The sequence below is a fragment of the Microcebus murinus genome, chromosome 25 (genome assembly GCF_040939455.1).
Source record: "Microcebus murinus isolate Inina chromosome 25, M.murinus_Inina_mat1.0, whole genome shotgun sequence".
Lineage (NCBI taxonomy): Eukaryota > Metazoa > Chordata > Mammalia > Primates > Cheirogaleidae > Microcebus > Microcebus murinus.
This window is the reverse complement of record NC_134128.1, coordinates 18,622,877-18,649,450: the sequence shown is the minus strand read 5'-3', so window position 1 is coordinate 18,649,450 and position 26,574 is coordinate 18,622,877. Positions and strand designations below refer to the sequence as shown.

The 26,574-nt window shown below is 43.6% G+C and overlaps 1 protein-coding gene across 1 annotated transcript in view; it reads left to right on the top strand.

Annotated features, from left to right (window-relative positions):
- The window catches only part of DHTKD1 (dehydrogenase E1 and transketolase domain containing 1), a 37,226-nt gene extending 11,350 nt beyond the window's left edge, over positions 1–25,876 (top strand). The window contains exons 3-17 of the mRNA XM_012740339.3: positions 592–803; positions 1,891–2,085; positions 3,124–3,393; positions 7,944–8,115; positions 8,913–9,111; positions 11,461–11,773; positions 13,689–13,773; positions 14,446–14,585; positions 17,146–17,296; positions 18,182–18,288; positions 19,403–19,567; positions 21,697–21,779; positions 22,135–22,304; positions 23,395–23,480; positions 24,412–25,876. Coding sequence (XP_012595793.1) covers positions 592–803; positions 1,891–2,085; positions 3,124–3,393; positions 7,944–8,115; positions 8,913–9,111; positions 11,461–11,773; positions 13,689–13,773; positions 14,446–14,585; positions 17,146–17,296; positions 18,182–18,288; positions 19,403–19,567; positions 21,697–21,779; positions 22,135–22,304; positions 23,395–23,480; positions 24,412–24,513 — 2,450 coding nt within the window. The 3' untranslated portion in view covers positions 24,514–25,876. The remainder of the gene's footprint in view (positions 1–591; positions 804–1,890; positions 2,086–3,123; positions 3,394–7,943; positions 8,116–8,912; positions 9,112–11,460; positions 11,774–13,688; positions 13,774–14,445; positions 14,586–17,145; positions 17,297–18,181; positions 18,289–19,402; positions 19,568–21,696; positions 21,780–22,134; positions 22,305–23,394; positions 23,481–24,411) is intronic.
- The last annotated feature ends 698 nt before the right edge of the window (positions 25,877–26,574 follow it).

The window sequence follows — 26,574 nt, the reverse complement described above, 5'->3', positions numbered from 1 at the left end:
AAGCACTATAAAGTAAACATTGGATTGTTAAGTTCCGGTTGTAGGATTAGCACGTGACTGATAACTGATGCTGAGCTAATGACAGGTGCAAACCTTCCCTTTCTTTGGATACAGTTCAGGGAGATTTCCTTTTACCTTAAAATGTTTCTTTGCTATTAATATTAATCTGTGTTTAAATCCACATTGGGACCAACTGTTTAATAATGGATATTATTGATAAGACTTTAAGATTTTGGGAAATATTTCCCATAAATAAAGGATAAAAATAGGAAGTAGGCTTTATAGCTACAAAGTGGATGAAAGATAGGTTTTAATTTTTAGATTGAAATCACTGTAGAATCAAAACTTAGCATAAAGCAGCAGGGATCTGTCCTTGTGAAGAAAGTTTTTTTTTCTCCTCCTACTTTTACTACTTCATGGCCTTTGACCATATTTTCAGTTGTACCTTTAGAAAAATCCAGATAAGCATTAATAATGACCCAAGTTATTAAGAACAGAGTGCTCTGAATTAATTATTTTTGTATGTTCCAGAATTAATTTGCTACATGGTTGATAACTTTAAAAAATGATGCCTTTGATTCCATTTCATAGGATTATTGAACATGGGGAAGGAAGAGGCCTCGCTTGAGGAAGTATTAGCCTATCTCAACGAAATCTACTGTGGGCAGATCTCTATTGAAACCTCCCAACTTCAGAGCCAGGAGGAGAAAGATTGGTTTGCCAGGCGGTTTGAGGAACTGAAAAAGGAGACATTTACCACGGAGGAACGAAAATATCTGTCAAAGCTAATGCTAGAGTCTCAGGTATAAAATTTGCATCTAACACCAATGGCATAGGTCAGCTCATTGCCTACGAAGATATATAAGTATTGAGGAGAGGGAATTAAGCCATTAACTCTCCGAACTTACCCCCTCCCTCCATTGCCTTAACACAGCCGACGATATGACACAGAACACTTTATTCTAAGTAGAAAAAAATAGATTGCCAAGCAGTCAAGCTACTGGTGGTTCTCCTCAGAGTCAAAATAATTCTTATGTATTTGTCTACTCACTCTTCTTACTTCTTAAGATCTTATTTCTTAAGAACTTACCTGAAGTGATCAAAAGATTATGCACAGAAGAGGCTCTCGATATAATTTTTTTTTTGAGACAGAGTCTCACTCTGTCACCCAAGCTTAGTGCAGTGGTGTCAGCCTAGCTCGCAGCAACCTCCAACTCCTGGGCTTAAGCAATCCTCCTGCCTCAGCCTCCCAAATAGCTGGGACTACAGGCATGTGCCACCACACTCGGCTAATTTTTTCTATTTTTAGTAGAGATGGGGTCTCGCTCTTGCTCAGGCTGGTCTTAAACTTCAAGGGATCCTCTCTCCTCAGCCTCCCAGAGTGCTGGGATTGCAGGCGTGAGCCACTGCACCCGGCCTCAATACAAATTAACGGGACCAAATCTCCGTCAGGGCTAGGATCAGGACTCAGGCATGTCAAGATGACAAGAAGCCTCTTCCCAGTAGTTTGGATCGTTGCAGAGCTTGTAGCCCCGATCACACATTGCTGTAGAGCCATGGCTAAAACTGACATACCGGGAAAGGCAGCAGAAATCTAGGGCCTGGCCCCTGGTCCGGAAGAATACACTCTCTAAGGGCTTACCTTGGGGCAAGTTATTCCACCCCAGGGGTTGTTCTCTCTGCAGCCCATCCTGCTGTCTGGCGTCCTAAGCAGAGCTTTCCCGCTACGTCCCGTGTTACTTATGTCCCTCTACGGTGTGCCGTGAAGGGGCCCTGTCACAGCTGCGTGGTGGTGTGGGGTCTTCTCACACGCACGCAAACTTGTCTGCCTCCCCCCGAGGAGTTCGCTTCCTTCCAGCAGTCTCACGCGTCTCACGTGATGCTCCGCAGGAGTTTGACCACTTTTTGGCCACCAAGTTTGCCACAGTGAAGCGATACGGAGGGGAAGGGGCTGAAAGCATGATGGGCTTTTTCCACGAGCTGCTGAAGATGTCGGCCTATGCTGGGATCACCGATGTCGTCATCGGGATGCCCCACAGAGGCAGGCTGAATTTGCTGACAGGCCTTCTGCAGTTCCCTCCAGAGGTAAGGTGACATTCCGTGTTTCTCACCAGCGCTGCACAACTGACTGTGACAGAATAAAACCAACGGTGGTCGTTGTTTTTAGAAAGCCACCTGAGCATACGAGCAGCTGGTCCAGGAGATAGCTTAGTTAATCAATAGACCTTAATGAGATAGAACTGGTAATTAGGCTGATTTTTAAATATCTGAATATATTGCTCAAAGCGATCCTCCTGCTTCAGCCTCCTATGTAGCTGGGACTACAGGCGCATGCCACCATGCCCAGCTAATTTTTCTATTTTTAGTAGAGACGGGGATTTTGCTCTTGCTCAGGTTGGTTTGGAACTCCTGAGCTCAAAGTGATCCTCCTGTCTCAGCCTCCCAGAGTGCTGGAATTATAGGCATGAGCCTCCTCTCTACCTTTAATGAAATTAATACAAAGGATTTTTGGAAAATATATTCCAACAGGCATATTTTTACAACGTTTTTTTACTTGTCGCATGACAGAGGTTACTTGCTATTTGCCTTATGTTAGATCCTTCTTAAAGCAGCTACAAGTCTGTGCCTACCTTTATTTTTTTTATTTTTTTATTTTTTTTGAGACAGAGTCTCACTTTGTTGCCTAGGCTAGAGTGAGTGCCATGGCATCAGCCTAGCTCACAGCAACCTCAAACTCCTGGGCTCAAGCAATCCTCCCGCCTCAGCCTCCTGAGTAGCTGGGACTACAGGCATGTGCCACCATTCCCAACTAAATTTTTTTCTATATATATTAGTTGGACAATTAATTTCTTTCTATTTTTTATAGTAGAGACGGGGGCTGGTTTCAAACTCCTGAGCTCAAACGATCCTCCCGCCTCGGCCTCCCAGAGTGCTAGGATTCCTTCCAGGCGTGAGCCACCTCGCCCGGCCACTGTGCCTATCTTTAAATAACGCATGGTTATAATAGTTATAAAACTATTGCATGGAGGTTCTTTTATTGTATGATTTACACTAACCAACTCTACTTCCCTAGTCTCCATTGTGATAAAAGACATGTTTTCCCTGCATGTTCATTTGTAACAGCTGATGTTCCGCAAAATGCGAGGCTTAAGCGAATTTCCGGAGAATTTCTCAGCCGCTGGAGATGTCCTGTCTCACCTGACCTCCTCCGTGGACCTGGACTTCGGCGCGCACCATCCGCTCCACGTGACGATGCTACCCAACCCCTCACACCTGGAAGCTGTGAACCCCGTGGCCGTGGGGAAGACCCGTGGCCGGCAGCAGTCTCGACAGGACGGGGACTACTCTCCCGACAGCTCGGCGCAGCCTGGGGACAAAGTCATTTGCCTGCAGGTACTTGGTGCTTTAGGACGTGAGGCCGGAGGTTGGGAAGCTGACGGGTGATTGCGGATGTTCAAGGTGAAACTGAGATGACCTTTTGGGAAAAGAAGATTCCGGGCTCATTTTTAAAATTATGGGTACAACCCTTCTTTCGGTTAGGGAAAAAAAAAATAAATAAAAAAAAATAAAATTAATGGCAGATACGAGATCTAGTCTTCAAGTACCTTGGCTTTAGCCTGAGGTTTCCACTGCATTTTTCCTTTCTCACGTTGTAAATTAATTGAGCGATACTGGCTGGCATAGCTGCAACTTCTGAGAGGACAGATGTCATTACTTCTCTGCAAGTGCAGCCTCTAGGAGAGCTCCATGGTATCCGTATATCTAACAAGGCTGCAGGAGTGTGGTTTTCTTTGTCTGCCTTTGGCATTAAGGCAAATAATATGAATTATTAGCATGGCTCTTTCTTCATCTATCCCCGCCCGCCAATTTTTGGTAACCCAACATGAGGTTTGAGCGCTGGGTCACGTTTTCTTCTATAAGCATTCATTTAAACATGAACCTTTAACTGCTGGGGGTATAATTAATCCAGATAACAGTAATGGAGTCTTCAAACCTCATAGAAATATACATACACACATATATATATATATTTATATATATGGCAGTAGAATATTCTGCTAAGTGTACAGATAGCCACATTATCCTATTTATGTTAATCTTTCATGGGCCAGAAACTTATAGCAAATAAAGTTGGGGTAGGCAGACTTGGATTTGATTATGCTTTGATATTTCTAAATAGAAATCTTCAACTCACTGGGGCCATTCTCTTTCTCTGTCACTTAATCCGTGATACTCTAAACTATTTCAGTCATTCACATTTACCCAGTATATTGCGCTGGTCTTAAGATGGACTTCTGAATTTAAGAGGTGAAAATGACATTTTCTTTAAAATGATGAGAAACTGCCCTCCTTTGTCTACTTTGTTTCCAAAAATATTTTGTCCTGCTATGTCTGGACATGTCTTGCCTTGCTCGAGTACACAGTTCAGATTTCATGTGGAAACTCTAAATTCGGAGCCTATAAAATCACAGTGGGTAAGATTTCCGATGCTACGTTTTCTGCCTGTCTTCTGTTTATCTCAGCTAGATCTTCTGTGCGTGTGTCAAGATCTCCCTCCTGCATCTGGCTGACTCCTTCTGCCTCCCCCAGTATTCGTTGAGTTTAAGGACCTTTCCTCCCACAAAGCTTTTTTTTTTTTTTTTTTTTGAGACAGAGTCTCGCTTTATTGCCCAGGCTAGAGTGAGTGCCATGGCATCAGCCTAGTTCATAGCAACCTCAAACTCCTGGGCTCAAGCAATCCTCCTGCCTCAGCCTCCCAAGTAGCTGGGACTACAGGCATGCGCCACCATGCCCAGCTAATTTTTTCTATATATTTTTAGTTGGCCAATTAATTTCTTTCTATTTTTATAGTAGAGACAGGGTCTCGCTCTTGGTCAGGCTGGTTTTGAACTCCTGACCTTGAGCAATCCACCTGCCTTGGCATCCCAGAGTGCTAGGATTACAGGCGTGAGCAACCGCGCCCGGCCTCCTCCCGCAAAGCTTTATCAGTAGAGTGGTTTCTTTTGACCCAAGAAGGAAAATAAAGTCAGCACATGATACACACATGCTTTAGTGGCAAGAGTCCTAAGACTGTGATAAAACAAGGCAAGTTGCAAACAGATATGTTCTCATCAGACCACGAACAATGCCTCTGCACCTCTGCTATAGCATTTTTTTTTTTTTTTTTTTTTTTTTAGTATTTTAAAGCAAAGATTGCTATAGCATTTTTTTTTTTTTTTTGAGACAGAGTCTCGCTTTGTTGTCCAGGCTAGAGTGAGTGCCGTGGCGTCAGCCTAGCTCACAGCAACCTCAATCTCCTGGGCTTAAGCGATCCTACTGCCTCAGCCTCCCGAGTAGCTGGGACTACAGGCATGTGCCACGATGCCCGGCTAATTTTTTTTATATATATATCAGTTAGCCAATTAATTTCTTTGTATTTATAGTAGAGACGGGGTCTCACTCTTGCTCAGGCTGGTTTTGAACTCCTGACCTCGAGCAATCCGCCCGCCTCGGCCTCCCAGAGAGCTGGGATTATAGGCGTGAGCCACCGTGCCCGGCCTGCTATAGCATTTTTAAAAAAATGTGGAAGAGGCAAACATCTCTCTTCCTTGCTGTACTTATCTCCTCTACATCATTGCCCTGCAAGAAGTCTCAGAGCAAGGACACCAAAGGGTGAGGAGTATTCAGCTGTCAGGAACCCCTTGACCCTGCAGAAGCTGAGTACTGGACTTTGCAGGGCTCTGGAAGGCAAAAGACCCAAGTTCAAATCCTGGCTCTGCTGCCTTCCAGTTGGGCCTGCTTGGTTCTATTACTGAAGTCTTCTGAGTCTTGTAGGTAAAATAGGGATATTAGCAGATTCCTCATAGTGTTCTGAGGATTCATGAGAACATGTGGATATAAGTTTCCTGACCCAGGTGAAAGACTTGGGGGAATGGGGAAGTCAGTAAAAAGAATAGATGCATCATAGAAGGTCTAGCCTAAGTCATGTGCTCTGTATATTCTTTCTGAACGTTGGCTTCCTCACCTGTGAAAAGAACAGTAGTGTTTTCCTTAACCTGACTCTGCAACTTGGTTGTTGGGTGGATTAATGGAAATAACCCACAATGCTGTGGAAATAATGCAAGGTACACTATTCGTAGGTGTCAGTCCTCCAAAATGTCAGTCTACCTGTAGGTTGGGAAAGTGTAGACTGGAAATTTCCCTTAGGTGAGAGTGCTTCGTTTCTTAGGCCAGAGTATTCTACTTATGTAAAAATGACACTTTTCAGGACATTTTCAAAGACATTTAAAAAAAAAACCTACTTCCAAGTGTTCTTTCTTCATTCATATTCAAGTCTATTTCTTCTTGTTCTCTAAGCCACAGTGGTTGCCTTAAGGTAGGGCATATCAGATCATTTTATTCAGTTCAGTGTTTTGGCTGCTTATGATAATAGCATGTCAGCATGAAGCCAGTAGAGATTCTTTCTTCTAAGATTTTTTTTTAAATTGAGACAGAGTCTCACTCTGTAACGCTGGATAGAGTATGGTGGCATCATCATAGCTCACTGAAACCTCAAACTCCTGGGCTGAAATGATCCTCCTGCCTCAGCCTCCCTAGTAGCTGGGACTACAGGTGCACGTGATGACGCCCGGCTAATTTTTCTATTTTTTTGGAGATAGAGTCTCACTCTGTTGTCTGGGCTAGAGTGCTGTGACATCAGCCTAGCTCACAGCAACCTCAAACTCCTGGGCTCGAGCAATCCTCCAGCCTCAGCCTCCTGAATAGCTGGCACTATAAGCATGCACCACCATGCCAAGCTAATTTTTCTATATATTTTTAGTTGGCCAATTAATTTCTTTCTATTTTTAGTAGAGATGGGGTCTCACTCTTGCTCAGGCTGGTCTTGAACTCCTGAGCTCAAATCATGCGCCCACCTCGGCCTCCCAGAGTGCTAGGATTACAGGCTTGAGCCACCGCTATTTTTTTTTTTTTTTTAGTAGAGATGGGGTCTCCCTCTTGCTCAGGCTGGTCTTAAACTCCTGACCTCAAGCAATCTTCCTGCTTCGGCCTCCCAGAGTGCTAAGATTACAGGTGTAAGCTGTCACATCCAGCCTAAATCTTCTAAGATCACAATTCCTTCATTATTTGCTTTAAACATAAAAACAATTTTCCTCTGGGTGCAGTGGCACTTGCCTATAATCTCAGCTACTTGGGAGGCTAAGGGTTGGAGGATTGCTTGAGCCCAGGAGTTTGAGGCAAGCCTGGGCAACATAGTGAGACCCCATCTCTAACATAAAAAATTTTTTTCCTTTCCCTACCACCTAGTCTATCAGGTTTTGTGATGGTATTGTAATATAGTGACTTCAAATGTTCTAGAAGGATAGAACATTTGAGATATTCTCTCATAATAATATTTTGCTTTTCTGCAAACCCTCTTTCCACTTACATATATGAGATATTTTTCTCCCACACCTCCTCTTCTTTGCCATCACGTCACTTTCCTTTATGTTCACAGTGGCATCGAGGATTAGGGGACGTGAGCCACGTAGTCTCTTTTCAGGAGGTGAGGTCAAAGAAAGAGTGCAAAGCTGTGCCCTGTTCCTTGTGTCTCACAGGCTGTTTTCTGCGCAAGATTTCTTAGAGCTGATTTTCTCTTTGCATCCAACAGCTTTTCCTTCTATGGTGCTACCAGAATGTTTGCTTACATGATGAGTATCGGTGATGATGTGGTGTAGAAGGAGCGGGTTAACTGACGGTGACTGCAAGAGGAGAAGGACCGATCTAGCATCTTTGAAAGTCGCTTTTGAGATCAGCCTACCCGTTCTAGGAAATCCTGTAACCCTCATGTTTTTAGGAAGGCAGGGGAAGAGTATGCATGGTTTATATTCCTGTTACTATGGGGAAACAGTTTATTCCCATCTGAAAGAAAACCTAAATTTCTTAATCCCTTATATCCTCTTCTCTTTTCTCCCCCCATGATTTAGGTTCATGGAGATGCTTCTTTCTGCGGTCAAGGGATTGTTCCAGAAACATTCACGCTATCCAATCTCCCACATTTCAGAATTGGTGGGAGTGTCCATCTGATCGTCAATAACCAGCTGGGTTATACCACCCCAGCAGAAAGAGGAAGGTCTTCTTTGTACTGCAGTGATATTGGTATGTCACACGGGGAGGAGTTGATACTGCTGGGTCAAAACAGGGAATTCCAAGAGAAACCCCTAGTTCATGCAGAACAATGCGCCTCACTGTTTATCCCCCCTCTCCCCCTTTTTTTTGAGACAGTATCTTACTCTGTGGCCCAGGCTAAAATGCAGTGGCATCATTATAGTTCACTGCAACCTCACACTCCTGGGCTCAAGCAATTCTCCTGCCTCAGCCTCCCAAGTAGCTGGGACTACAGGCATGTGCCACTACACCCAGCTACTTTTTTCTGTTTTTAGTAGAGACAGGGTCTCTCTCTTGCTCTTGCTCTCTCTCTCTCTCTGGTCTCAAACTCCTGAGCTCAAGTGATCCTCCTGCCTTGGCCTCCCAGAGTGCTAGGATTACAGGCATGAGACACCACCCCCGGCCTAAGTTTATCTTTTTCTAGGCTGCATCCTTTAATGACCCTTTTATCTCAGGAAAAGAAGATAATAATAATAACAGTAACAAAATAAATATTAACTATTAGGCACAGGCTCTGTTAAGCATGAACATTTTATAGGCGTTAATTCATTAACCTCTACAACGTCACCAAGAGGTAGATGTAATTCCAGTTTTATAGATAAGCAGACGGAGATCATAACCTTACCAAAGTCACACAATAAGTCATGGACCTGGAACTTTTTAGTTGGTCTACAAAGCTTGGATTCTTACCAACCAGTCTCCCTGCGAGGACTGGGCAGCAAAACGTGGGGGGGCTAATATTATTCTGGGTTAATTGTCCTGCTTCACCGTGGTCTTCCCTACTTCAGGGAAGCTTGTGGGCTGTGCCATCATCCATGTCAATGGAGATAGCCCAGAGGAAGTGGTCCGTGCAGCACGACTGGCTTTCGAATACCAGCGCCGATTCCGCAAGGATGTGATTGTTGATTTGTTCTGCTACAGGCAGTGGGGCCACAATGAGCTGGATGAGCCTTTCTTCACCAACCCAGTCATGTACAAAATCATCAGGTACAATTGCAAACCTTCCTTTGTTATACCCTCTTTCCTCCAGAGTGCCTGCATTATTTTTATTATTTATTTATTTATTTATTATGTTTTTAATTTTTTTTGAGACACAATCTCGCTTTGTTGCCCAGGCTAGAGTGAGTGCCATGGTGTCAGCCTAGCTCACAGCAACCTTAAACTCCTGGGCTCAAGCAATCCTGCAGCCTCAGCCTCCCTTGTAGCTGGGACTACCAGCATGTGCCACCATGCCCAGCTAATTTTTTCTATATATATTAGTTTCAATTAATTTCTTTCTATTTATAGTAGAGATGGGGTCTCACTTTTGCTCAGGCTGGTTTCAAAATCCTGACCTCGAGCAATCCACCTGCCTCGGCCTCCCAGAGTGCTAGGATTACAGGCATGAGTGACCGCACCTGGCCTGCATTATTAATTTTAATAGACATTGTCAAGTAGGATGACCAGCTTCCCTGGTTTGCCTAGGACGTGAAACTTTCAGTGCTAAAGCTGAGACAGCCCTGGGCAAACTGGGATTGTCACCCCATGGGTCCCAGGGGAGCACCCTATATTCTTCACACTCTACATATTTCCTCGTTGCACAGAGAAAGGGCAACTTAACAAGTCAGCAGATGGGATGGCTGCAGGAGGAGGACTTGGGTAGAGCCTTGCCCAAAGCTTCTTATTATGGTGTTGGCAGGATCAGAAATAGAACCTCCATGATTCACTTCCACAAACCACAGATGTAGACCTGCTTTTTGCCTGGGCTAGAGGTAACACAAGAGATTTTAACGAATGTTCAGAACTGCACGGTCCAGTGTGGAAGCCACTAGCTGTTAAGTGGCTATTGAGCACTTAAAATGTGGCTGGTCCTGATTGGTGTGCTGTAAGGGTGATGAGCACACCAGATTTCCAAGACTTAGTGTGTAAAATATAAACACACATATGAGATAGCCCAGTAACTTTTATATCGATTAGGTATTGAAATGACAATATTTTGGATATATTGACATAATCAAATATATCATTGAAATTAATTCCACCGTTTTTTTTATTTTTTTTTTTTAAGTTTTTGAGACAGAGTCTCACTCTATCTCCCTGGGTGGAGTGCAGTGGCATCGTCTGCATCTCATCGTCATTCAGCTCCCTGCAACCTCAAACTCCTGGGCTCAAGGGATCCTCCTGCCTCAGCCCACTGAGTAGCTGAAACTACAGGCATGCGCCACAATGCCCAGCTTATTTTTTCTATTTTTAGTAGAGATGTGGTCTCGCTGTTGCTCAGGTTGATCTCAAACTCCTGACCTCAAGCGATCCGCCTGCCTTGGCCTCCCAGAGTGCTACGATTACAGGCGTGAGCCACCACGCCCAGCTCTTTTTACTTTTTCTAATGTGACTGCCAGAAATTTTTTAATTGCACATATGTATTGCAATTTATTTTAGTTGGACAGTGCTGATTCAGAAGGTTAATGTGATGGAGTGAGAAGGCATTACTTTGCAATTTCCTTTCTAGATATGAAAGTAAAACAGATGCCGCCCTTTATTTTCTCAGAGATACAAACTAAAGCAGAGTAATAAACTTGAGGACATTTTACAGGAAGAAGTAATCTTCGTTTTCTGCTTAGCTCTGAATTTAGCAGCTGAATGAGTCAATGAGGCTCAGGGCCTCATTTAAAAACATCTATCCTGCTCACATCTCACTTTTGTCAGGATGAAATATGATAACATAGGGGAACAGGCTTTCTAGATTAAAGTATTATGCAAATGTCAAGTAGAACTAATGTTGTTGTAATACCCAGGTGCTGGCTATTGTAGTTTAAGGATAGTTAGAGCAACCTGAACCAGATGCCAACAACCTTGGGTTCCATCTTTTCCAAAATGAAGAAGGTGCTGATTGGGTAGACAGTGTTGGTCAGTCTCGGAAATAACTGTCAGGATTTCCCAATTCATAGGAAAATGCTACTAACTATTTCCACCTGGATGTAGACAAAAGCTTATAAATATAAATGTGTTTTCTCTTGCTTGCCTGGATGTGGCTGTTACTCGTGAGTGCCTTTATTTATTTACTCGATTGTTATTTTATTTATTTCTTTTTAACGCCTATCGCTTCAAAATGTTTATTTTATTACCTTATTGAAGGTACCAGTCACATAATGTAAAATTGACTATTTTAAATGGACAATTCAGTGGCATTTATTACATTCACAATGTTGTGCAACCGCCATCCCTATCTAGTTCCAAAACGTTTCCTGAATGCCTTTTTATAGTGATGACACTCTATAATGTCTTTGACAATGACTATCTCTTGGATTTTTACAGGTCAGATTGATTTTTTTTTTTTTTTCCATTTTTCTTGGACAGAGCCCGAAAGAGCATCCCAGACACATACGCAGAACACCTTACTGCCAGTGGACTCATGGCCCAGGAGGAGGTGTCTGAAATAAAATCCTCCTACTATGCCAAGTTAAATAACCACTTAACCAACGTGACCCACTACAGCCCCCCTGCCACCAACCTGCAAGCTCACTGGAGGGACCTGGTTCAGCCGGAAGCGCGGGTCACCACCTGGAACACAGGTGTGCCCCTCGACCTGCTGCGGTTTATTGGGGCAAAGTCCGTGGAGGTGCCGGAGGAGCTTCAGGTGCACAGTCACCTCCTAAAGATGTATGTTCAGGTGGGGAGCATTGAAATCACCTGTCACTGCTTTTCCTTCTTGCTCGACAAAGGAATTGATGTTGGTCCTGACTTTTTGGTTGGCCAATTTATTTGACAAGTATTTATTGTGTGCCATTAGGTTCTAGGGACTGATCCTAGTGTTGTTTGGTACTGATAGTCAATTAATAGTCAATCCGATTTTTGCAAATTTTATGTCTCCTCCATGTATTAATGTATGTTTAATACATGACATGTACACGGAATACACGCACATTATAAAAAATACAGAAATACAAGAAAGTCTGTTCTGATTTTTCCAACCAGTGAGTGAAAGATACTTTAATTCTTTCAGGTGGCTTAAATAAAAGAAACAAAAAGCAACACATATACCCTGAAAATAACCATGTAGACTCTTAAACATGCTAAAGTTTTACATACTGTCCTATGTTAGATATAGGATGACAAACCATGCTGGTTTGCCTGGGTCTTAGGGGCTTTCTGGAACATGGGACTTTTAATGCTAAAACCAAGAGAGCAAAGAGTTAAAGGTCTTTGTCTTCCTTAAGCTTGAATGAAGGAACTTGGTCCTCTGCATTATTTTATTTTATTTTTTGAGACAGAGTCTTGCTCTGTCCCCCTGGGTAGAGTGCCATGGCATCAGCCTAGCTCACAGCAACCTCAGACTCCTGGGTTCAAGGAATCCTCCTGCCTCAGCCTCCCAGGAAGCTGGGACTACAGGCACACACCATGACACCTGGCTAATTTTTCTGTTTTTTTGTAGAGACAGGGGTCTCACTCTTGCTCAGGCTGGTCTTGAACTCCTTAGCTCAATCAGTCCTCCCACCTCGGTCTCCCAGAGTGCCAGGATTACAGGTGTGAGCCACCATGCCCAGCCCAGCCCCTTCTGCATTATTTTAAAATGCTAACTTTGTTTTTCTAAAGTTTTTGCAATAGGTATAGAGACTATTATTATACAGTAAACTATGTACTGATCACCCAGCCTAAGAAATAGGATATTATAAATACAGTCCCCACATACACTGCCTAATTCCATGTCCTCAAGCGTCCATGGAGGTATCCATTATAACCTAAAGTGCATGTTTGTTTTGCCTGTTTTAAAACTGTATGTAATTGCTATCATACTCCAATGTAGCTGTCCGTGCTCTTTGTTTTTATTCAACTTTATGTTGTTGGTTTTTTTGTGAGATAGAGTCTCACTTTGTTGCCCAGGCTAGAGTGCCATGGTATTCACAGCAACCTCAAACTCCTGGGCTCAAGCAATCCTTCTGCCTCAGCCTCTCGAGTAGCTGGGACTACAGGCATGCGCCACCATGTTGAGCTAATTTTTTCTATTTTTGGTAGAGACAGGGTCTCACTCTTGCTTAGGCTGGTCTCAAACTCGTGAGCTCAAACGATCTACCTGCCTCGGCCTCCTAAAGTGCTAGGATTACAGGTGTGAGCCACCGCGCCCAGCCCCAACCTTATGTTTTTGATATTTAACATTTGTTGCATTAATTTTTTTTATTTTATTTTATTTTTTTGAGACAGAGTCTCACTCTGTTGCCCAGGCCAGAGTGCTGTGGCATCAGCCCAGCTCACAGCAACCTCTAACTCCTGGGCTTGAGCAATCTTCCTGCCTCAGCCTCCCGAGTAGCTGGGACTACAGGCATGTGCTACCATGCCTGGCTAATTTTTTCTATATATATTTTTAGTTGGCCAATTAATTTCTTTCTATTTTTACTAGAGATGGAGTCTCGCTCTTGCTCAGGCTGGTCTCAAACTCCTGAGCTCAAACGATCTGCCCACCTCGGCCTCCCAGAGTGCTAGGATTACAGGTGTGAGCCATCTCACCCAGCCTGTTGCATTAAATTTTTTGAACTCAATGTGATAGGGACTCTTAAAAGTTTCTGTTTTCCTTCCCTTCAATTTTACAGTCTAGGATGGAGAAAATGACAGAGGGGACAAAGTTGGACTGGGCCACGGCTGAAGCTCTTGCCTTGGGCTCCTTACTTGCTGAAGGTGAGAACTTTCTATTTAGCTGCACAGCGGGTGGAGAATGCTTTAAAAGACGTTTGGTACCTATGACCTCTGCGGTTTTTTGAATTACATCTACCTCCTGGCTAGAGAGGTTCTGGAACAAGTTAGATTAACTTCTGTTACCTGACAGTATGACTTAATTGTAGTACAAGTCATGTTGACAACCTCCATCAGGGACTATAGGACACTTATACCTGGCAAGCAAAGGGCTCAGTTCTGGATGCACTGGAGCAGGCGTCTCAAACTATGGCCCGAGGGCCACATGTGAGTGTTTTTTGCCCGTTTGGTTTTTTACTTCAAAATAAGATATGTGCAGTCTGCATAGGAATTTGTTCATAGTTTTTTTTAAACTATAGTCCAGCCCTCCAACGGTCTGAGGGACAGTGAACTGGCCCCCTGTTTAAAAAGTTTCAAGACCCCTGGAGAGATATTTTTCTCTAGAAAGTGTAGTGCAAATGAGGACTCTAATTCTTACACTATCTCACCTTGACTATAGACTTTCGAATCTAGGACAGTATATTTTAATAAGGAGACTGTTATCCTAAGGAGAATTCTCAGGATTAATGTGATATATAAGAATTTGGAGTCATATTTCTTCTTATTAGGCTATTCATGGGAATCTGGATATTTTTTTTTCTTGCTTGCTTGCTCAAGGTTTTAACATCCGGCTGAGTGGCCAAGACGTTGGCCGTGGAACTTTTAGTCAAAGGCATGCAATGGTGGTTTGCCAGGAGACTGATGACACCTACCTCCCTCTGAACCACATGGATCCTGATCAGAAGGGGTTTCTAGAGGTAGGATGTTACAGCAGCAATTGTGAAATCCAAGTGCCGATGGTGACGGCTCCAAGATCCTTAAAACAACTAGAATAGAATTTGGCAACTTTGAGTCCTACACTTTTTGAAATACAGGGGTGCTGAGTGGGCAGACGATGGATGTAGGTCTGTAAATTTGGAATGGAAGTAACAGACTTGAGAGTAGCCTGGAGCTTTCTTACTCTGGTGACTTGTGTGTAGCCATGTCAATGTCAAATGGATGTGCATTTCATCAATTCAAAATGGACGTGATAATCTGCAAATTGCTGTGATTCATTAAAGTTAGTCAAAGGTGTGGATAATAAGTCAATATTTCTTCCCTACTTTATTTTGAGACAGAGTCTCACTCTATTGCCCAGGCTAGAGTGCCGTGGCATCAGCCTAGTTCACAGCAACCTCAAACTCCTGGGCTCAAGCAATCCTCCTGCCTCAGCCTCCCGAGTAGCTGGGACTACAGGCATGCGCCACCATGCCCGGCTAATTTTTTCTATATATTTTTAGTTGGCTAATTAATTTCTTTCTATTTTTAGTAGAGACGGGGTCTCGCTCTTGCTTAGGCTGGTCTCGAACTCCTGATCTTTAGCGATCTGCCTGCCTTGGCCTCCCAGAGTGCTAGGATCTTCTCTACTTTAAACAAACAAACAAATAACTTGCTTCCTCCGCATTCCCTAAGCCGAGTGGCGTGATGTGTACACATGCATAGTCCAGCGTCCGGGGGTGCCGGTCTCTGTGCCCCTCTCTTTAGTGTCTTCAGGGCTGGCGCCTTTTCCTTCTATCTCTCAGCAGTTACTGTAGTGCCTTGGACATGATGTTTATGAAAATAACTTACTCTTGAAGGTAAGTTTGCAGGCGTGTCATCTTCCTGCTGTCTCCATTAGCTGGAGAATATGATCTTGAGTTCGCTAATAACCCGATAGAAGATTCACTTGACAAAGGCCAGACTCCAGGAAGGTTACTTAACAGACATAGAGCTCATCTTCCCTTTCAGTGAGTCTAACATCCACCTCTGGATCGAGTCAGAGGGATGAACTAGACATGGAAATGTTTAGTATTCCCCCTACCTCAGAGGAAGCTTTCACGGAATTGCGATTTGAGACTTACTATCAGTTTTGAATGCTGCCATTTTAAATGCCCCACTTCAAAGCCTTGTATCTGTTATGAGGATGCTGTCCAAGATTTCACTTATTATCTAACACCAAGTCCTTTATATGAGTACCCCAGGAGAAGCTCCTGCCTGATCTTGGTACTGAGAGCAGCCACAGCCTCCTGAATAGGGTCTGCTTTCCCAGTCTGCACTGAATTGTATAACTGACCAGCGTTCCCTTGTCAGTGATGGGTTTTAGGAGGGCAGAGGCCGTGGCCGCCTCCATGATAAGTGAGGGTGTGTCTTTCCCCAAACTCTGTTCTATGTCCCAATCTTTGTTTGTCCTCTCTCCCTACACTTAAAATGGATACTCTCATGTTGTACGTTATATATATTTATAACTTACTCTTTTGGAATAAATAAAAATATTAAAAAATTCAAGACAATAAGGTATTTATTTAAAAAAAAAGTGCACACAAAGTACAGTAGGTACAAAGGAGAAGGCTGGGGAGTGCTTGGGAGAAGCCAAAGCTGAGCTTGGGCTTGAAGGATGATAGGGGTTGTATAGTCTAATAAGTGTGGGATAAGCATGCTAGGTGGACACAGGGTACATATAAGAGCTATGAAGTGAGAGAATCCAACATACTCAGGGAACTGCAAATAACTTCACTGGACTGAAGTTTAAGCAACCAGTGCGTGCAGATCACAAGGCGAGAGAGGAAGTAAGGTGGGAGGGAGGTGCTGACTCTTTTTAGGAAACCACCTTTCGGCCGGACACGGTGGCTCATGCCTGTAATCCTGGCACTCTGGGAGGCCAAGGCGGGCGGATTGCTTGAGGTCAGGAGTTCGAAACCAGCCTGAGCAAGAGCGAGACCCCCATCTCTACTATAAATAGAAATAAATTAATTGGCCAACTAATATATATAGAAAAAATTAGCCGGGCGTGGTGGCACATGCCTGTAGTCCCAGCTACTTGGGAGGCTGAGGCAGTAGGATTGCTTGAGCCCAGGAGTCTGAGGTTGCTGTGAGCTAGGCTGACGCCATGGCACTCACTCTAGCCTGGGCAACAGAGTGAGACTCCGTCTCAAAAACAAACAAACAAAAAAGAAACCACCTCTCATGGGAACTAACCAATCTTTTCAGAAGGGCTCTGCCCCCATGGCCCAAACATTTCCCATTAGTCCCTACCTCCAACACTGGGAACCACATTTCAGCATGAGGTTTGGAGGGCGCAAACAAACCATATTCAAATATAGCAGTCCCCTTTCTGAAAGGAATGTGGTGATAAATGAAAGCTAAGTTTCCCTCTGCACCCCTCCTCCCTTGGAGAGGCTTGTACAGATGCTCTCTGTACAGATGCTTGTACAGATGCTCTGCTTGTACAGAGCCTTTGCAGGCTCTGTTCAGATATCATCCCCTTGCATGACAGCATTTGGTCCTCTTCCTTGGGAATAGGTCAGCAACAGCCCCCTGTCGGAAGAGGCCGTGCTGGGATTTGAGTATGGAATGAGCATTGAAAGCCCAAAGTTGCTGCCCATCTGGGAGGCTCAGTTTGGTGATTTCTTCAATGGCGCCCAGATCGTCTTTGACACATTCATCTCTGGAGGTTGGTGTTGGCACTTGGGTGGGTGATGGACGCACGGCCCCAGCCTCACGGGGACACACAGATGAAAAGGGGCCACTGTTGCTTACGACGCTCCTGTGTGCTCTGGCCCCTCCAGGCAGTTGGGGACCCACTGAGGCCTGGCAGCTGTCAGTTTAATGAGGTCCCGGGAAGAGCATCCCAGTTGTCCGTCAGCAGGAGGGTGGGTGCCTCTCAGCGACTATGCCCTGGAGTCGGGGTGGGGGGGGGTTGAAAACCTGTCCCCCGTGATCCAGGCACATTCAGGTTTTACAAAGCAGTACCTGCTTCCTGTAAAAACTTGGAATCTGTGAAGTCAAAGTCTCTCCTGAGACCCTCAATCCCATTTTGTGGAGGTGCCCAGTATAAGGTTTTGAGTATATATGCCTCAAATCTCTCTCCTGTAGTTGTGTTTCCCTGTAACATTTTTAGTTGTGAGAAGGTGAAGTTCTGGGGAGACTGGACTTTTGACATGTCCAGAGACCGTTCTACAGCATTCCACTGCCCTCTCTTTGAGGACAGTGGCCCGTGTTGTCAGCTGGGCTGTGAGGAAGGTGGGATCCGCCCATTCTTCTCAGAGCTGCGCCTGCCGTGAAGTTAGAGTGGCACGTGCTGGCCAGGAAGCCAGGCATTCACCTTTGAGTTTGTCTTCCACTTGCTGAAGCCCAGGACACGCGCCGTTGTAGGTTTTCACCCAGCCAAGTGGATATTTCCCCACTAAGTATGGTGTAAGAGTTCTAGAAAGTACACTTAGGGAAAACGGTTTGTGGGGGCTGGCAGCAGACAGACATTGGTTTCACCATCCGAGTCACGTCGACTGTTTTGTTCCTGCGTCAGAGAGTTCTCACTCTTCACCTTCTGATTTTCCAGGGGAGGCCAAGTGGCTCCTACAGAGTGGCATTGTCATTCTCCTCCCACATGGCTACGATGGGGCAGGACCGGATCATTCATCTTGTCGCATAGAGCGTTTCTTGCAGGTATGTTGAATGCCTTCTAGAGTCCAGGAAACTGTCCTGCTTCCCAGGTGATAGCCTGATGCCCACCTTAAACTGTAACACATTGTAGGGTTTGAATGAAACAGACTTGATGCAATGTCAGTATTCCTTGGAAACAATGCTTCAGCTATCACGGTTTTTTTCTTTTTTTTTTAATTGAGACAGTCTCACTCTGTTTCCTGGGCTAGAGTGCTGTGGCATCAGCCTACCTCACAGCAACCTCAAACTCCTGGGCTCAAGTGATCCTCCTGCCTCAGCCTCCTGAGTAGCTGGGACTACAGGCATGTGCCACCATGCCCGGCTAATTTTTTCTATGTATTTTTAGTTGGCCATTAATTTATTTCTATTTTTGGTAGAGATGGGGTCTCTCTTGCTCAGGCTTGTTTCGAACTCCTGATCTTGAGCGATCCTCCGGCCTCAGCCTCCCTGAGTGCTAGGATTACAGGCGTGAGCCACCGCACCTGGCCCAGGTATCACAGTTTTATGGCAATTAAAGGGGTTACTGTGTTGACAAAGATCTGCAGTTCTCATACCAGGCTGTGCATTATAATCCCCGAGGGAACTTTATTTTTTATTCATTTACTTTTATTTTGTTTTTTGAGGCAGAGTCTCACTCTGTTGCATCAGCCTAGCTCACTGCAGCCTCAAACTCTTAGGCTCAAGTGATCCTCCTGCCTCACCCATTTGAGTGAGTAGCTGGCACTACAGGCATGCACCACCACGCCTGGCTAATTTTTTCTATTTTTAGTAGAGACGGGGGTCTCACTCTTGCTCAGGCTGGTCTCGAACTCCTGAGCTCAAGCGATCCTCCTGCCTTGGCCTCCCAGAGTGCTAGGATTATGGGTGTGAGCCACCGCGCCCGGCTGAGAATCTGTATTTTTAAGAGTCTGTTTCCAGATCATTCTTGCAGTCACAGATTGGGTCGATAGTGAACTCCCCTTCGGTTAGCACTTCACAGTTCATAAATTTGCCTTCTGGTATTTTTCTGTGCTGGAGAGAAATGTCTCTTACTAGATCGAGGACGAGCTCACATTTCCCTTTGGCTAGCCTGTTGTCACTGTGACTGAGATAGATGATCTTCTCGTTTCCCTCCCAGATGTGTGACAGCAGAGAGGAGGGGGTGGACGGAGACACCGTGAACATGTTCGTGGTTCACCCCACGACCCCCGCGCAGTATTTCCACTTGCTCAGAAGACAGATGGTCCGGAACTTCAGAAAACCCCTCATTGTCGCTTCTCCGAAGATGTTACTCAGGCTCCCTGTAAGTGGGAAAAGCTGGCTTGTCAACCTTTCTCTTCCTGTCATTCTTTGTACTCCATTTTTCTCTGTTTTCTGCCTCTAATTATATTTCTAAATTACAGAAGCATCTTTAGAGTTTTAATTGACTTTGATGCTTCCTTTTTTTTTTAAACCTTTTAATACTACCTGGAAATATAGTTAGCTTTTTGTTTCCATTTTAACAAAAGACAGGGATAGCAGATACTATCACATTGGGTATCGGTATCCTAGCCTGAGCAGAAATAACATGTTAGAAAAAGTTTTAAAGTCCAAATAGTCTAAACACTACTATGTTGGTAGTAGCAAGTTGGGGAATTTAAAATGTTTTGATGAAAATAAATGGTATTATTGATGGTCCTTTATTAAGATTTTTTCCCATTAAATGATTTATCACAGGTAGACTCGTGTTTCAATAAACAAATATTGTAACAATACAGCTATTGCTACAGTTCGTACCAAGGGTACATTTCTTCTTGGTTTACTTGTTTAAGTGTTAAGTGCACAATACATTTTCAAATCACAAAAATATGCTAGTTTTCAAGTGGAAGCATTCAAGATAATTAATACTATTGATAATTGGCCAACTAAAAATATGTAGAAAAAATTAGCCTGGCATGGTGGCGCATGCCTGTAGTCCCAGCTACTCGGGAGGCTGAGGCAGGAGGATCGCTTGAGCCCAGGAGTTTGAGGTTGCTGTGAGCTAAGCTGAAGCCACGGCACTCTAGCCCGGGCAACAGAGTGAGACTGTCTCAAAAAAAAAAAAAAATTAATACTATTGAGCATCTGTTTATCCCATCTGCTACAATTATTTTCAGGTTGATATGAGAGTTTTAATTAGGACTAGCATTAAAAAAATTAAGGTATTTGGCTGCAACTGCTGAGATGCAGTAGTAAGACATTTAGAATTTGGCTGTTCAAGAATATCTTGTGCTGCTCCCAAAGGTTTTAGAGCCTATCTCTGGGATTGAAGAAAGCTGCAGGTGATTTTGCTGCCACCTGTTTTAAGCAGTTCCTAGCATGCAGAGGAAGGACCCATTCTCAGGGCCAGCACCTTCATGGCCCTAGAGTCAGCGCCTCCTTAGACTTTGTACTGTGGGTGCCTTACTTGACTCATCCTATGCCTGGCTGTAGTCAATATCCAGTCAGTATCCAGGACTTCCCAAGGTCTGTGCAGTGGCAGTGGTCCATTTGTGGTGGTCTCCTGATTTCCTCTCACTGGTGTTTCTGCGAGCAACCTCATGCATTTGGAGGTGGCCTCATGAGTCTTTGCAGCAAGTATTTATTTAAATTGAGCTAGTTAACCAAATTTCTTTTCTTCATAGAAATAAACATGTATTGTTCCTAGTTGTACTGGGTTTCACTTACAAATGATAGTCTAAAAAACATCAAACAAAAGTAATTGCCCGGGCTGGGCACGGTGGCTCATGCCTGTAATCTTAGCACTCTGGGAGGCCAAGACGGGAGGATTGTTCGAGGTCAAGAGTTCAAAACCAGCCTGAGCAAGATCGAGACCCCGTCTCTATTATAAATAGAAAGAAATTAATTGGCCAACTAATATATATATATAGAAAAAAAATTAGCCGGGCATGGTGGCGCATGCCTGTACTCCCAGCTACTCGGGAGGCTGAGGCAGGAGGATCGCTTGAGCCCAGGAGTTTGAGGTTGCTGTGAGCTAGGCTGACGCCATGGCACTCACTCTAGCCTGGGCAACAAAGCGAGACTCTGTCTCACAAAAAAATAAATAAATAAAATAATTGCCCTGGCTTAGCTGTTTTGGTTTACAATATAAATTCTATTAAAATGTTTCCAATTCCAAGAAACTGAAGCTTATTTTTTATTGACAATAAAGTTGTGTGATCAAACTGAAATTTTATGATTCTTAAACTTTTGTGGCACCAGACAAAAGGCGATGTTACGTGACCTCAGAAACATAGTTCCACTCCGAAGTATACAAAACTGATATTTTTTTGGAGAGACACTGTGTTTATTAGCACCTGTGTTGATGTGCAGGGTTAGGCTAGAATTCTGACACTCTGGTGACAACCTCCTATCCGTGTGGAAGCATCAGCTCTTTCCTGCTGTTGCTAGACGTGTGGCTCCTTCTCCCTTTAGGCGGCTGTGTCAGCTCTTCAGGAAATGGCACCGGGAACGACATTCAAGCCGGTCATTGGTGATTCATCTGTGGATCCAAACAAGTAACGTGATGCGGATCCTCTGCCTTCACACTCTGTGGCAGAAATTTAATCCGTGGGAGAATTAGTTCATGTTCAGGAATCCAAAGTGACGGAAATCTCCTTTCTCTGGACAGAAGTCCTTTAAGTCGGTGGCGTGGGGGCTACAGTGTGCGTGGAAGAGTGAATGTCAGAGGCGTGTGTCGCTAAAGAAGGGTCGCCAGGGCATAGCATGCGACTGAACCCAGCCGCAGGGCCCCTCACCGCTTCCTTAGCGAGGCAGAGGCATTTCAGTCTGATCGTTTCCTCTTTCTTCTGATACAATTCTCCCTTTAATGATTTCTGCCCTACCCCACTGCCCCCCCTTTCTCCCTGACAGTGTTAAGACCCTCGTGTTCTGCTCCGGCAAACATTTCTACGCCCTGGCAAAGCAGAGGGAATCTCTGGGGGCCAAGAAGGGCGACTTTGCCATCATCCGAATAGAGGAACTCTGCCCTTTCCCGCTGGATTCTTTGCAGCAAGAGATGAGCAAGTACAAACACGTTAAAGGTAAGGCCTCGTCCTCGTTAGGGTCCTCTGGTTTTCAGACACCCAAAACCCACTCAAACTCTTTCAGATGACAAGACGTGGTGGGGCCATGGGATTACTAGAAAATTAAATCTCATGGAACCTGAGGATATGAAAAAAAGTACGACTAGAGCCAGTGTCTCCACAGCCTCTCTTGGTGTCCCCCATCTGATAGTCGTTCATCTAACACCACTGATTTCTTGAGAGTTTGGGAGGTTTTAATGCTATAACATCATTTATGAGAAATACAGTATAATTCTAAAAGACGAACCTTTCAACAAATGGGGTTGGAGGCTAGGATATTGGGTGTCTGTATGCACCTTACACAGAAGTTAACTCAAAATTGATTGTAAACCTAAATATAAAATGTAAAACTATAAAACTTCTAGAAAAAAACAGGAGAAAAATCTTTTTGACCTTAGGCAAAAAGTTCTTAGATATGACACCAAAAGCATACTCCATAAAAGAAAAGTTGGACTTTATCAAAATGAGAAACTTTCACATCATGAAAGGCGTTGTAAAGAAAGTAAAAAGAAAAGCCACAAACTGGGAGAAAATATTTGCAAATACATATCTGACAAAGGACTATCTAAGATATTTAAAGAACTCTCAAAACTCCACAGTAAGGCTGGGCATGGTGGCATGTGAATGTAGTCCCAGCTACTCAGGAGGCTGAGGCAGGAGGATCGCTTGAGCCCTGGAGTTGAAGGCTGCAGTGGGCTATGATGACACCACTGCACTCCACCCAGGGCTACAGAGTGAGACCCTGTCTCTAAAAAACAAAACAAACTGATGATATCAACTGTTGACGAGGATGCAGAGCAACTGGAAGGAACCCTCACACAAAGCCCATCTTATTATAGAGTGTTGAATATCTCATATAACTTATTGATTACTGTACTGAAATTGAAAAACAACATAGTTGTATGGGTACTTGAAGTATGGTTTCTACTGAAAACGTATTGCTTTCACACTACTGTAAAGTCAAAAAATTGTAGGTTGAACCGTCAGAGATTGGGGACAGTCTGTATATGTTTACTTGAGGTGCTGAAGTGAATGTCTTCTTTTATAGATCTTGTCTGGAGTCAGGAGGAACCTCAGAACATGGGTCCATGGTCTTTTGTTTCTCCAAGGTTTGAAAAGCAACTGGCCTGCAAGGTAATAGCTCTTTCTCTCGTGTGTGTGTGTGTGTGTGTGTGTGTGTGTGTGTGTGTTTTCTCCTGAAGTGCCAACAAATGGGTTTATCCCCTATTATCAGTCTAATTCTTTAAAGATAAACTAAAATTAAAAATCTAGTTTTAGACTATCCCTTCAGAAGAAAATACTGTTTGTGGAGCTGTGTATGTGTACATGTCAATATCACATTCAAAAAAAGGGTTTATACTCAAAAAAAGTAAAAGCTGGCTGGGCAAGCTGGCTCACTCCAGTAATCCCAGCATTTTGGGAAGCTGAGGAGGGAGAATTGCATGAGGCCAGGAGTTTGGGACCAGCTTGAGCAAGAGTGAGACACTCGTCTCTACAAAAAATAAAATAAAACAATTATCTGAGTGTAGTGGGATGTGCCTGTAGTCTAAGCTACTGGAGAGGCTGAGGCAGGCAGATTGCTTGAGCCCAGAAGTTTGAGGTTACAGTGAACTATGCTGCAACCTGGGTGACAGAGTGAGACCCTGTCTCTAAAAAAAAAAAAAAAGAAAGAAAAGAAAAGAAAATTGATGAGAAGAGCAATTGCACTTGTGTTTGTCTTCCTATTCTGCTTTGATTAAAACGCAGTTTACTTATTTGATACCAGTTTGCTAGGCTGAAATCATTTTTACATGTAAATAGTTCTAATTAAGTAAACTCTACAGCTAAAACCAACTGATAGTTACTTACGAATAGGACAAATTCAAGAACTTGTCTCACCGTATCATGCCTGGAATTTAGTTAGTTGTTAGTGGTGACATACATTTCCCTCCAACCTATTCCAGGTAACTTATCTTTCCAGAGGTGATTTATGGTTAAGCTAAGAGAAGTGTATGCCCCTTCTTGATGAAACTAAGCTCTGATCTCGTCAAAATGTCATTTTGTTTCTTCTCTGCTGCAATGACAGCTCCGCCTCGTGAGCCGTCCCCCTTTGGCCGTACCCGCAGTGGGAATTGGCACAGTTCACCTGCAGCAGCATGAAGATGTCCTCACCAAGACCTTCGCCTGATGACAACTCTTGGAGAAATACTACTTCCTTTTAAGAAAACTATCATAAAAGGAAAAGCCTACTTCCTCTATTCTTTCTTTCCATTGGGTGACATGAAAAGACTGTCTTCCTCTAAGATGTTGGAATGGGTGTGAACAACTTAATCTGGATTAGTTGAAATAATCAGGGTAATGGGTTATAAATACAAGAACGCAACCAGGAAATTTATTCTTGAAACTTCAGTGGTGTTATGGTTCGATGAGATCTGAGTGAGTGGTAGAACTAGGTCATTATCTAGATGATTTCAGACTCTAACGAACCATACACGACCAGGAAAAGTTCTTTAGCCTGAATTTACAGCTACATGGAGATGACTTCAACGCTGCCTCTTGATTGGTTTGATGCATGTCACTTTCACTAATTTTTCCCTTCTTTCAAAATCTTGAGATTAATAATTTTTTTATTCCATGTCATCTCTGGTGCTGCTTTCCAGCCACTGTACAGAATGTTTCAGCAAACACTAGCAAAACTAGATTATGATCATTCCTGGTTTGTGTTCTTCAAGGTAATAGTTTTACCTAGGTGCTATTAAATACAAATCTCCGGATGTATGATCTTCTAGCACTGTATTTAGCTATAATGAAATTAATTTGTGATCTATTTTGCTGTAATCTCTTTTCCAAATGGTTCTTGCTGTGTGATATCTTAATGGTGTTTAATCAATTTGGGTGTCTGATATGGAGATTTCAGCCTCTGGTTAATCAATCTTGCCTCTACCAGTCCCTGCTGCAGTATGATGTTTGTTTATGGTATTTAAAGAGCACTTTAACAGAGGGTCCTTCCCAGTGCCAGGTGCTTGGGGATTTCTTTAGAGGTCACCAACCGACTTCCTCAGTCTGAAATTAAACCTAGTACTAGACGCATCACTAAACAGCTAACTATGCAGCCCCACTTTACTCATCGAGGCTGAGCAGAACCTCTACCATCTACTGTTCTCATGTCATCACAACACTTTTCCTAGAAGTGCTGGTGGAGTGAACTGGAACAAGCCCACACCCTCTCCACATCTTGACCAGTTTTAACAGCAACTGGTCAAGTTCTTCAGAATCATGTTCATATGGGTTGTTCTGGTCACAGTAGCAGATTTATGACTCACATCTTAAACATATGCTTTAGGGTATTGATTTAACATTTCTATAGCACTCACATCCCTTTTCTTCTTATATACCTCAAAAATGCGTCCTTCCTGTGTCAAACCGTGTAAATCATGTAATTTAGCACCACTCATGTAAATCAGGATGATTACAAAGGTATATTTAATGAGAAAAGTTATCAATGTTGTATATTTTACTAGAAAAAAATAAAAGCACAATGTTATTTTTTTCTCACGTCTCTGGGTTTCTTGAATCAAAAGCCTAAACAACAAATAAGATGGAAGATTAGGTCTTTAAAAAAAAAAAGTTTAGATCTCTCCAAATTTCTCTCTAAATTTGCACCTCAAAGTCTGTTTATGATTTCAAGTCTCCAACTTGAGTCATGAAATGTGTCTTCTGTCATCTTAACTCTCTTACTCTCAATTACTACTGCAACATGGGTCAGCATTTTTAATTACCTTTCAGGAAGAGACCATTTGAAGAATTTCGAGTCAAATACTCATTACATTATTTTACTCTATTCCTTTTAAAAATTTAGCAATGTTGGGCCAGCGTGGTGGCTCACGCCTGTAATCCTAGCACTCTGGGAGGCCAAGGCGGGCGGATCGCTCAACGTCAGGAGTTCAAAACCAGCCTGAGCAAGAGCGAAACCCCGTCTCTACTAAAAATACAAAAAAATTAATTGGCAAACTAAAAATATATCGAAAAAATTAGCCAGGCATGGTGGCACATGCCTGTAGTCCCAGCTACTTGGGAGGCTGAGGCAGAAGGATCACTTGAGCCCAGGAGTTTGAGGTTGCTGTGAGCTAGGCTGAGGCCAAGGCACACTAGCCTGGGCAACAGAGTGAGACTTTGTCTCAAAAAATAAATAAATAGAGATTAAAAGAAGTAAATTGGCCCTGGATGCTCTGTCTGGCGGGCCAGCCGG